This window comes from Aphis gossypii, unplaced genomic scaffold (genome assembly GCF_020184175.1).
Source record: "Aphis gossypii isolate Hap1 unplaced genomic scaffold, ASM2018417v2 Contig00564, whole genome shotgun sequence".
NCBI lineage: Eukaryota > Metazoa > Arthropoda > Insecta > Hemiptera > Aphididae > Aphis > Aphis gossypii.
In genome coordinates, this window is record NW_026083165.1 from 28,107 (window position 1) to 42,348 (window position 14,242).

The following is a 14,242-nucleotide window of genomic DNA, read 5'->3' on the forward strand; positions in this document are numbered from 1 at the left end:
ACCTTAATTTTTGTCAGGCGCGTATAGCTATTTTTCCTATATTCCATGTGTGTAAGACAAAGACAGAAAATCAATGCTTCCAATCCCCTTAATAATAAATTTAACATAATATTGTAAATGGTGTTATAAAAAACAGCATTTAATTTAATAAATTGAAATAGTATTTATTGTTTTTAATAGTAGCTTAAAAAAATTAAATGCAATTGTCTTTTAAATTAAATACTTTTGAAAAAATATCAGGAGTAGTTAATGTTTTTCTTTAATTATTAAAAAATTTCATTATAATTATATAAGTAAATTACTATACAATACAAATATTATATATTACAATTGAAAATCTATATTTATATATTATAATTACAAATATTATGTTATATTACAACTACAAATATTATTTTATATTAAAATTACAAATATTATATATTACAATTACAAATATTATAGGTATATTACAAAGTAAAAAAATAGGTTACTGTCCTTTAAAAAGTGTCAATTTGTTGTACCACATTCTAAGAGATGTGGTTTCGTTATGAGATTTTAAATTATAATTAACTTTAAGTTTAATGTATGTTGATGAAATTGATTTTATTAACAGAGTTACATGGTCTGATAGAGGACTATTACTTTCTGAACTATGGGATTTTAATGAATTAAATATGTTTGAGTTATAAAAATGATAAAGAACTTTAGATTGTAGATATTGTAACGAATTTTCAAGTCTTTTGCTTTTGATATTACGTTAATTTTTATTTAATATTTTACATTTCTTATTTAATTTGATATATGATTACATTATTTTTTTTTTAAATTTTACGACTTAAGGTCGTTTAGTTAAATACAATAAAAAACAAATATGAAGGGGAATGACAATTATTTGAGGAGGGGCCGATATAATGTACACTCACAAAATGGTAATCGTCATTGATCTATCGCTCCGTTTTTCGAAGTGGATATTGACTCTGTCTTTGATGTCTTCTTGGTCGGATAATATCGCTGTACGCACACTATTGGGTGTATATAGTGGAGTATTGAACGTATATTTTATTATATATTAGTATTATAAATTTATTTATAATATATATCATAAAATATACGCGTATGCCTCGTACAACTGAGCGTGATTCCCGCTTAAAGTTAACCTTAAGCGGGCACTGCAGTTCGTCGCGACAACAGTTGCTTGGGTAGCTGTGTGGTCGAAGTGACGTCACCGTTTGAAAGTCAGATATACCTTCCGGTGAGTTCTTGACCAGCTACGGAAAAAAAAGGCCAAAATATGGGAAGCGTGTGTTTTTGACGGCGGCTCGGACGGTCTTATATAGACATTTTGATCTTCTTGACATTGGTATGTTGATATGAGTATTTTGAAGATTTGAGTAGTTTTCTGGTGTAATATTTGTTCCGGGATTATTTTATTATTGTTTTAGAGGTTTTTTGCTCAAAGATGATATAGGTGGTTTTTTTATGAGATAAACTATTGTTGAAGAAAAAAAATAAAAGAGTTGATAAATGACCGGGTCGCAATGACGGCGGCGGGATATACGCCATCTAGATGGTGTTTATATTTGGTCTAACAGACCGTCGGCGATTTTCTGTAATTATATCACGCCAATGTGCGATACAAGAGCGCGACACTGGTTCGATCTTATCTCGTTACAATATAATGAATTGATTTTTTGGTTTTCAAAGTTGTAAGATTTAAGAATTTTTTCAGTTTGTAAACAAATAATTATGACGTCGTCGCTCGGATAAATTAGACCTCCTTTATCACCTCCACTATTTTTAAGATGAATAAGGGAGTTGAATAATAATTCTTTGTTGTTAGAACACAATGAATGTAAACAAGTTTCACAGTTAATTGTTGAAGATAACTTATGTACAACAAACCCGGCAATATAAATAGTAACTTCTTTAGAGAAATTAGATGTTATATTTTGAGTGAATATATAGTCATGATCGTTTATATATGAATCAACTTCTTGGACATTTTCTTCCCGGGAAATTGAATCAATGTTATGGTTAATTGTATTAATATTGATTGTTTTTATAGGATCAGAACTCGAATAGTGTAATATGTCTATATTTTCTAGAGGGATACAATTGCCTGTGTTGAAGTTTTCAATGTTAGTTGAATGGACAACTAGTTTTTTGTAAGCGGATTGAAATTGACGGGATGTAGGGTTATTATTAAAACCTCCCAATGCTCGTACTGATCCAAAAAATAGTTCCAAGTGGTCTTGACTTGTTTTGTACATTTTTATATGGTCTATTTTTTTGGGTTTAATTAAACTTTCATACAATGATAATGCTGAATTTAAACATACAATAAATCCAAAAAATCCAGTTCGCCTGTTTGAGTCAAGTATAGGTACAAACATTTCTTTTTCCTTAACTTTTAGCCCTTTAATATAGTTGGTCATCAAATCCGTAAATGCAATTATCTGCTCAATATTGTCATCACAAATGGCTTTTTTGTTCTCAAAGCATCTGATTGACCTAGAGTTAAGAATATCAAAACCAGCATTAAACATTGAAATGAATTTTACCGTTCCATCAACATTTTCAAAATCTTCAAGTCCTAAATTGTACTTGCAGAACTTTAAAGCATCTGCCACAGATTGACTCAAAAGTTGACTAGCTAATTTGACTTTCATCTTTTGTTTGGAAAAAAAAAATGTGGCTCTTCCTCAACTTATTTGCCATGTGGCAACCTTAATTTTCCTGGAGTACAAAAAGTTGTTTTACAAAATTGAAATCTATCAAGTTATCATCACTATCTTTAAAAATTTCTCTATCCCCAAAAGCGTTACGTACTAACTTAATCATGTGGGCGGCATCTAAAAATATAACTACATCATCAAATTTGGTCTTTAATGTGCTTATATTAAGATCGCAACCTAAAAGCCGAGCCATGGTCAAATTTGATGAGCAACCATCAAAAGTCAAACTAACTACAGAGATACCTGTATCTTTCAATAAGTTAAGTGCATGCTTTGTAAGTTCAGCCTTCTGTGATCCATTCAAATTGGTGATAAGAAAATAGCCAATAGGTATTTTCCAATTTTCATTTATTGATACAACCATAAATACAAGACATTGTTTGGCTTTTTCTAAATTATCGTTGTCCATCCCTGTTCCTAAATCCACTCCACCATAGTAAGTCTTTCCATCAAACTCAAGGTGTTGCCTAATTGCCATTTCATCTAACATCAAGGTGCAAACTACAGGAACAGTTGAACATTTAACTTTCAAGGCGAGGTTTTTTAAGGATTCATTAGTAAAGCCAGGCTTAGCGTCAACATGCGAGTACCATTTAGACAATGTTCGTGCATGCGGCAGAATCGTATTGAATTGCTTTCTAACGTAATTGTATGCTTTAGCTGAGAATAAATGTAAAGACTGTTATGGGCTACGAGATATCTATAAGATATCTACGAGATTACAAGGCTAAGTTAGTATGACCATGCCTCGTGTCAAGGGTAATGCGGGTGCTACTATGACACGTGTCGGGATAGTAAGCGCACCAATAATTACAGTGCACTAATGATGCATTTGAGATGTTATTGCACATTCTCAAATTCGTGTCCGAATTTGCAACAACAACAACAAGGACACCTGGTTTTACCCAGAAGGCGAAAACACGACGTAAACAAGAGACGCACCACAATATATAAGGGAGCCCGAAGACCAGCAACGGCAGATGTACCAAAGTTATCAACAACAGAGCACTTTCACGTCACTCAGCCACTTATTTAATTTGTTACATGTATTTTGTTTGTATGCAATAAAACATATTACGTTATTAAGTTTAACTTTCATTCAAATTAACCATTTGGATTCAAATCTGATACTGGCACGCAACAATTTGGCGCAGTCGGTAGGATTCACTTTTCAAGGAGGCAAACTGTCAAAGGCTACCATCAACAAGGAAGACTTGATCATTCTTTTTCGTTGATAACTCCAGCAGAGAAGACCATTCAATTCAACGTTGCAGAAAGTATCAGACAGGATGACAACATCAACGAACGTCGCATTATTGTGAGTGAATAGTTAATTAAATTATTACACGGATATATGTTCAAAAATATAAAACCTAAGAAATATCATTTAAGTAACTGAATATATTTAAGTAGGTCGTAAAAAAACTATTTAGGAATTTTTTTTTGATTATTAAAGGGCAATTGATTTATTTGAATTATTATTGAGAAATATTGAGTTATTATATTATTATTGAGGGCATATTGAGTTATTTGAGTTATTATTAATTATTATATTATTTTGAGGGCATATTGTTGAATTATTGAGATTATTATTGAGAATTATTATTGAGGGCATATTGTGAATTATTGAGATTATTATTGAGAATTATTTAAGGGCATATATTATTGAGATTATTATTGAGTTATATTATTATAGTTGATTGTAAAACGTATCAAATGAGTGTGAAAGCAATTTATGGAGAACACAGGTACATCTCCTTTGGAAGTAGCTAATCCATCGAATAAGACGTCTTTAGAAACTCCAGAATTGAGTTTAGAAGTATTAAATAAACCCAACAGTTGATTGATTTGGGAAGCCCTAGTAGAAGCCCTAGCCCTAGTAAAAGCCCTAGCCCTATTGAAAGCCCGAAAGAACGCCCTAGTTTATTTAGAAACCAAAGTGAACGCCAGAGCGCGAAAATAAAACACAGCTTAGAGAGAAGTTTAAGTTTAGACAATAAAAAGGTTACACGTAGCAAGGTTACGGACGATTTTGAACATACTGAGTTAACGTTCGGGAGAAAACCGCGTGTAAAGAAAATGGTTACCATAAAATTAGAGGAAGCATTTAAGCTTATACCTATGTGTACGGGAGAAGACGATATCTATCCGTTCATGAATGCATGTGATATGGCAGTAAATTTGGTTGAAGAAAAATGCGCACCGACTTTAGTTAAATATATAACAACTAGGTTATCCGGTAGAGCATTAGAAATGATAAAATATAAAAATGTTGCTAAATGGGTACACATTAGGAGTTATTTATCGGATGCTTTTGAAGATACGACAACTGCTTCAAGTTTGCAGATACAATTAAATTCCATTAAGATGCGTCATGGTGAAGACGTCAATGATTATTGCCATAGAGTAGAAAAATTGTATTATAAATTATGTAATGCATGTACACTTAATAAAGAGGAATCAGAAGCAAAAGTAATTCACGAAACTTTAAAAGAACAAACATTAACTATTTTTATAAAAGGATTAATAAGTCCTATAAGAACAATTGTAAAGGCACGAAATCCTAAAACATTAGAGGTAGCTAAGCAATTGGCAAAATCAGAAGAAGTAGAATATAATTCAGAAAGAGATAATTATAGGTACAGGAACGATTTTTCTAGTAATAGAGATAATTGTAATTTTTCACGACTAAATAATAATAATTTTCAACGTACAAATAATACAAGAAATTATAACACGAATAATCATATCAGTAATTTTCAAACAGATAATATATACCAAGGAGGTTGATCAAATATAGAAAACCTGTAATAAAGTGAAAACAACATTTACGGAAGTTTGCAAATTGTTAAAAATAAATAAAGTTAATACTAGTCATAGTAATTGAAGTAATAGGAGATGAAAATATAGTTATACAACGTGGCCGACGAGGCATTACCATACATAAAAATAATGTAAAACAGTATTATAATGTTAAAGCAAATAATTAATCAAATATAAGATTATATACTCCGGCCCAGGAGAGAGCGACCTTATTCCGCGCATCGATATTGACGCTCGCGACGTCTGCCGGCCGAATTTTCTCCCACTATGGTGCCATTCCCACTACACGGCAACGTGTATACAGCGGCTTATAAAATTAAGCTAATTAATTGTGTTGCCGGCTGGTGCGGCATAACATATCCCGTACTTATTTTTATAAACATAATAATATGATATGTGAGATATCATTATTTTTTTTTTATTTCATTACTCACATATTCTTATTGTTCCTAAAGGAACAGATCTTATAAACCGTATAAATATTAATAAAAAAAAAAAATATAGCATTAGCATATTATTATGCCTGCTTGTTTATAAGTATACACACATGCATATTATATATTCAATATTTTTTTATTAAATATCATGGGTATATAATAATATAACTTATATAAAAAAAAAAGAAAAAATACAGCTGCACAATACAAATAATAATCATAGCAATGATAATTTACAAAGATATTATAATAATATTAAAATTCGTCAATCACTGTTTTCTGAATCAGAAGTCGTCAATCCAGTAATAGTTAACACGTGCGATTGTTCTTGTTCGTCCAGTATTTCATCAGTAATATAGTCTACCTGCCAAAATTTGTCCTCTTCCTTAATAGCGTGTGAAACAAAATTGGACCACATTTCAGGTGTCACTTTGTCTATACCATCGTTTAATAATTGCCGAACGTCATTTATTTTAAATGTTGTGTTATTTTTTTTCACATGTCCTTTTACAACCGACCATGCCAACTCAATGGGGTTGAGTTCGCAGTGGTATGGAGGTAGACGTAGTACAATTTTGTTTTGGTTTTTGGCCTCTTCATCAACCACGTACAAATCATATTTGTGTTTAATTTCTCGGACAGCTTTTAACAATTCAAATTTGATCATTGACGGGTTAGTCTCTACGCCTTTGGATTCAAGCCATTCAATTATGGCAGCCTTTTTCCAAGTAGAGGTAGGTGATTTTTCTGTTTTCACTGAATGGTACGGTGCATTATCCATGACTATTACTGAGTTATCTTTCAATAAAGGTAAAATGCCACTGAACCATTCGAAAAATGTATCACCGTTCATTTCGTCGTGATAGTCAGATGTGTTTTTTTTGGAAGCTCCATGTCCCTGGCCCCCCCACCACGGAATTTCGAAAAAAAAATAACTCCATTCGTTTGTGCTTCGTTTGTGCTGGTTTGTGCTTTTAATCCCTTCGTTTGTGCTCAACCCCTTCCAAAGTTATTCAACTTTCAATGTGGGGGGGCTGGGGACATGCTCAGCCCCCCCACCTTGGAATTTTTAAACCAAAATTTGCCATCCGTTTGTGCTTCGTTTGTGCTGGTTTGTGCTTTTAATCCCTTCGTTTGTGCTCAACCCCTTCCAAAGTTATTCAACTTTCAATGTGGGGGGGCTGGGGACATGCTCAGCCCCCCACCACGGAATTTTTAAACCAAAATTTGCCATCCGTTTGTGCTTCGTTTGTGCTGGTTTGTGCTTTTAATCCCATCGTTTGTGCTCAACCCCTTCCAAAGTTATTCAACTTTCAATGTGGGGGGGCTGGGGACATGCTCAGCCCCCCACCACGGAATTTTTAAACCAAAATTTACCATCCGTTTGTGCTTCGTTTGTGCTGGTTTGTGCTTTTAATCCCGTCGTTTGTGCTCAACCCCTTCCAAAGTTATTCAACTTTCAATGTGGGGGGCTAAAATGTACTCCCAGCTACTCCCTTTTGTAATAAAAAATATATCTGATGGTAACTGTCCCTATAATTATTTTTACCTTTATGGTTTATACTCTCTATAGTTGTAAAACATTATTTTGCCAGAAAAACCATACCCTTGTGGATTAGAAATTATTTTTATATTATTCACTTTGCGGGATTTTCGTAAATAAAAAAAAAATACTTACGATGCAATTGTTATAAAAGTGTTACTTTAAATCCATTGTATGTATTTTGGAAATCCAAACCCATGATTTTCGAACGTTAAAAAATTATTTTTGATGTCATCAATGGAAATTACGTGTAACCAAAATAATAGATATAAAGAATAAAGATATTTCTTAAACTAATTTTTGTAACTGATTTGTGTGAATAACAGTGGAGTCGTATATAAAATATATTTTATTTTTAAATATTATCTAAAAAAGTTTTTTCGGGTATGTAACGAGTGTTGCATATTTTTCAAAATTAAATTAAATTGTAATATTTTTTTATGGTAAGAATAGGGTGGAATTTTTTACTTAAATTTTTATTTACCTTCAAAAATAATACGTTGATAATTAAAAAAATTAAATATCAATAATATTACGTTTACATAATATTATGCTCTTATACTTTTTGTTGTAAAATTATGTATCGAATGTGTTTATTTTAATATAATCAAGTACCTAAATCAATTAAAAATAAAAACGTATGATATTAGTTTATAAAAATTACATAACCAACATAAACGAAATCAATTTATTAAAACAGAAAATAGTCTACAACATAGGTGTGCTGAAACATTGAAAATTTGAATACAAATATAATATATTATTTTTAAAAAAATATTATAATAATTATATAAATATAACACTTATATTTTGTATACATTTTATTGTGTATTAGTAGTTAGTACCATCAAAAACAATACAATATATACATGAAAAACCAATTTTAGGTGTATAATATCATTGCTAACCTAACACCTCTTTATATAAGTAAATAACAGAACAAGCTTTTATATTATAGTAATAAAAAATAATTAAATAGATTATTAAAAAGCAAAAAATATTATGTATAATATAATAACAATACGCATTGTACACAATATGTAAGTACAATGCGTATTGTATTACATGAACGTATTTACGTACATCATTTTCATAAATATATCAGACAAAAACAATATTTGTATTATAAAATATACTACATATAATACTTGATACTTATATAAAAAACAAATTATTAATGATATCGTAACAATTTAAAGTTTATTGAACACACCAAAATAATAATATTAATAAATAATAATATGATATTATAAAGAGTATACCTACAAAAATGTATTAATATTTTAAATTAATATTTATAATTTGTCATTGTTATATTATTGATGAGCACATATACATGTATCAGAATCAAAATCAAAGAATAACAGATTATTTATAAATAATTAAGTTTTTGAATATAAACTAGATATTATATAAAACGGAGCTTATTTTTACAAAGTGTACATTATAAATTGACAATTGATTTTAGTTGATGGTCTTACATGTCGAATACAATTTAATAGATCATCACATCTTTCCCAGCTATTGTTCGTTTCTCTCCAATTATATGATACGTAATGGCCTATTGCATCCTTACTAATACATTTAGGTGGTTGTATGAAATTGATAAGACCTCTAAGAGTGAACTGATTATCAAACATACTGATTTTAGTAGGAATATCATTTAAAACAACCGGTAAATCAAATTGTGTTTTGTTTTGTCCATATTGAACTTTACTAGTAACTGGTTCAATAAGCAAATGGCTACCAGAAGTATATTTTGGTTTTATAGAAGAAGCACACTGAATACACTTTCTGTTTTCTTCAAATGTACTTTTCAAAACATCTTGCATAAAATCAATACTTTCTGTCGGCAAATTTGCTGTAATGGTTATATACAATTTTTTTGGTAATAACTACAAGTTGAACATTCTTTGACTTCTGTATATGATGGATATTTTTCAAATAATTGCTGGAACATGTAATTGGCTGTGCATGCAGAATTTAATATAATTAAGCCATCTGGTGTTTTATTGAGTTGTTTATATTCTGAAATAATAGGCTTTAAAATATATGCTCGTTTTTTATATGTTTGTGAAGTTATGCCATCTCTAATTGCATTAATAACCAATTTAAAAAGTATATCTGAACTATTGGTATTAAGCCATTCAGCATATACGTCACTATCAACATATGAGCTAAACAATATTTGGACTATGCTATCAAATGCGCAAGTATTTGTTACCTACGCAATATAATTTGTCATCAACTTTAATACTTTTTAGATCTGAAATACTTCCATTTTTCAGTAGCCCAATTACTTTACATTTAGTACGGCTGGTGTCGTTATAGCATAATATAGTAGGATCCTTGTCTAGGTAAGTCCCTTTTCTTTTTTTCTTACCTACTTGATACCCCAATCCTTTCCAATTCTCGAGTGCGGTAGGATCATCATACGATTTGTCTATTAAGTTTTTTTTTTCTGTCGGTGAATAGTTTGATAATATTGCTTCTTTATTAAAGGCTTCATTTTGAACTTCAAATTCAAATATTGGCTGATATTCGTTTGTGTCATTAGAAATTTTAATTATTGACGATCTCTTGATACTGTTTGTTTCTTCATCACTTGATTCCTCTTTCTGTATTGTTGTTTGTTTGTCATATTTAGTAGTATCTGCTAACATATTCATTGAGCCAAGTGTACAATTTATGTGTATTTTTAAGAATTCGTCAATTCTAAGTGGTAATGCCTTGTGTTTAAATATAACAGTTTTTAAATCTTTAAACAAACTTTCCGACGTACAACTTGATTCCGTAAAATGTCCATACTTGAAAATTGGAACCATCAAAGCTGACCAACATGGTATCAACTTACAAAAATCTAATAAGCGTTTTGCGATTTTTGGAGAAAACTGTATGTTATCACGATCTCCTGTTTTGTTAGATTCATCATTTGAACTTTCAATACAGAGGTCATAAATGCAGTTAATTTCATTGAAAATAGTATTATCAATATCATTAATTGTAACAGGCTCTTCTTGTAAATTTGTATTGTCCTTCATGTTGTCAATGTCTGTAATTGTCTGGTCATAATAATCTGTATGGGTTGCAATTCGATGTTTCAAATAAATTTTTGCGATTTCACATTGTGTATGCTGACTATTAATATTATTTCCTTCAGTTTCATGTAGCGCAACGGTAAAGATCATTTTTAATAAGTGTTTGACATCAATAAAGTTAGTACTTACAATTATCAAACCAATAGATCTTAAATAAAAATTTTTTACTCTAAAAGTACTTGATTTAATTTCAGGCCAAGTACTTATTAAGTGCATAATATGGTTAAAATCATTTCTAACCATACATAATGGTACCTCAGTTCCAGGTTCATTCAATATCAGAGATGAGCACACGTTAATATATTTACCAAGACTAGAATATTGAGTGAATGTTCTTACTGCTGCTATCATCAAAGCTAATGATTGATCCAAAACAACAACTTTCGGAGTAGTTAATCCACTTCTTACCCATTCAGTAAGCCAATGCGAAATACTATTATTATCATGACGTTCAGAAACCATGTGTGCTACTGCAAACTGAGATTTTTTATTATAATCCATGACAGCAATTTGGTATAGAAATAAATGACCTGTTTGTCGACCAGACATTAAATTAATGCTTTTAACTATACCTCCCGTTGCATCAATACTGATTGTTGGTATTTTGTTATTTTTACAGTAATTTCTGTATGAGTTAACTTCTTGAGCAGCCCAATAATGTACGAAAAATCTATCATAGCCAATATCTCGAATAATATTATTATAAGGAGACATGCCTTTCATTAACAATATGGCTAATATTGGGTCTTCGTTTAAATGATTTTTTTTATTTTCTTTGTACTTCATGACACGTAACGCATTTAATGATGGTAAATGACTAGGTTCTGGATCGCCATATTCCATGGTTTCTCTTGCTTCTGATCTTTGAACATAAGCAGCTGACATATTTTGCTTTAACATCTTGTTCAAAAAATATTCTTTCTTTTCTCCAATTATTCGTCTTTTATTTCTTGTTGTGCATTGTATGTAAGGACCTTCCATTGTGCACCGAATAATAACCCTACGCCCCTCTTCAGGTTGATTTATTAGGTTTCCATTAAAAATGCTATTACAAAATTTACAAATTCCGTCAATTTTTAAAAAAAATTCGCCTCCAGGATATATATTTGCACGTTTGTATTTTATACAACACGCTAGTTTGGTTTGCTCAAAAAAGTGTTCATTTACAATAGGTGTCCATTTATATGGCACTAATGTATAATACATACGCGTACTATTTTTTGAATCTGAACGTTTCAAATTGTTTGGATTTTGATTATATATAGATTTCCACTCTTCAGGCAAAAGAGTAATATTGAAATTTAAAACTTCAAATATTTGTTCTAATGTTGCAGATGAGTTATTTTGACTTTCATCAGAAGATTCTTCAACTGTAATTTTTTTTTCGATATCATCAGATACTTTAGATGATAGATTTTGATTTTTAATTGTAGTTATTTTGTCCTTTATACCATATCTGTTTTGCAAAACAATTGTATAAATATATTTTGCATCAATTACATGATTTAGATCTTTTTGTATTAGAGACCAACATTCTTGAGCAGGGCCCTTTAAATGGTTAGAATCTTCATGAAAAACATCATAGTTTTGTATAACATTGAATAATTCTACAGGGTTAATTTTTGATTTTCTAGGCATTTTAACAAGAATCTGACAACCTAAAAAATAATAAAATCTCACATCAGCCCATAGTTTTTTTGAGTTCAATTTAACTTTTTTTATGTTTTCTTTAGATTCGTTATTCAAAACAGTTTTTTTAATATTTAATATGGCTTTTTAAAAAATGTATTATTTCAATTTAGATTTTTATTATAGATTTATTAATTTAAAATGGGTTTTTGTATTCAACTTTTCTTATTTATTCGGATAAGATTTTTTTGATTTTTTATTTAATTGAATAAAAAAAAAATTAAGTTGATATGAAAATATGGTTTAATTAAAAAACATATTTTGAATTTTTAGTAAATTAATATTTTTAAATTCAATTTAGATATGTAATCAAGTTAAAATATACATTAAAGTAAAATCAATCAAATAAGCCAAGTCAATTAATATTTCAAATTAGATTTTTTTATTACAAAATAAAATAAATAAATAATAAATATAAAATAAAATAAAAAAAAAATAATAAAAATATTATAACGTATTATTATTATATTATTATATTATATAATAATAATAAAATTATTTATTATATTATCTATATATAAAAATGGAGAAAAAATATATGAAATTGTATCATTTGAGAACGGCTGAGCCGATTTGGCTCAAATTTTTTTTAACTGTTCGTAATTGCCAGAAGAAGGTTCTTATGAAAGAAAATGTTTAAAAAGTCAACCGAATAAGTAGAAAAGTGCAAAAACTATTTATTGATGTCTGGGATTTATGGATAGGATAGTATGGATGAATAAGAAATTAGTATTATGTTATTAGGTAACAATTTAAAAAAATTTTTAACATTACAAAGATAAAATATGCGAGAAAATATTATGATTGAATATAATTTTAGTTTTATATTTTATATGACAGTGTTAAAAATCATTAATGGTGATTGAGATAGGGTAAATCCACGGGAATTTGTCATGGGAAGATTTGAACATTAATAGCCGGGTATTAAACATAAATTTTAAATCATGTAGAGTTGGTATTATTAACGGGCAACGAAGTGCACGGGGATCAGCTAGTTATATTATATAATAATAATAAAATTATTTATTATAATAAATGTAATAACATATTATGTTTTGGTTAATTAATATATTTTTTTTAACTTTATTTTTTATATCAGCCAATTTTTTTTTCAAAATATTATTTTTTGTTAAATTAGTTTTTTTTTTTATATCATTTATGTCATTTTATTAAATTAATAATTAAATAATTACAACTTAGATTTTTTTAATTTAGTTTAGATTCTTTCATCCGTGCTGGTGAAATGGACCTTTTACCAATTTTTATTTTTGTTTATTCTTTAAGCACTAATTGAGCACTAAAAATTGTCAGTATAGCGGGAATTAGTGCTTTTCACGATCCCGTTAACTGCACGCACCTTTTTATACCATCTATTACAGTAACCCACTTGAAAACTACTATACACAGAGTTGGGCAAAATTTTATCTAGAGAACTAAGTATTCAAATAAATATGTATTCGAATAAAAAATTATTATTCGGATAATTTTCAAAGTTATTATTCGAATAAAAAATTAATTTCAAAACGTTATTATTAGAATAAAAATTATACTAGTACAAAATATGTATATGTATCATATAATGGTAATAAGATTATATAATTTATAAATCTTCTAGTTAATAATAGCATTAATTATACTGTTATATATTAAACTAAATTAAGTTTTTTAATATTTTACTAATCAAGCGTTTTATTGATTTTTTAATATAATTTTAAATACTGCAGCTTGTTCTGACACTTCATGAATGCGAGGAGCATATTTGTAGGTATTGGTATAATTTTTATTCAAATATTAACGTTTTGAAATTTATTTTAAAATAATTTTTATTCGAATAATAACGTTGAAAATTATCCGAGTAATTTTTTATTCGAATAATAATATGTGAAAATTATTCGAATACATTTTTATTTGTATAATTGTGAAAAAATCATTCGG

The 14,242-nt window shown here is 29.0% G+C and overlaps 1 protein-coding gene across 1 annotated transcript; it reads right to left on the reverse strand.

Moving 5' to 3' along the window:
• Positions 1–6,242: 6,242 nt before the first annotated feature.
• Positions 6,243–6,830, reverse strand: LOC126554635 (uncharacterized). The gene has a single exon (XM_050209696.1). It carries the CDS (start codon positions 6,828–6,830, stop codon positions 6,243–6,245), a length of 588 nt encoding a protein of 195 aa, XP_050065653.1.
• Between the last annotated feature and the right edge of the window lie 7,412 nt (positions 6,831–14,242).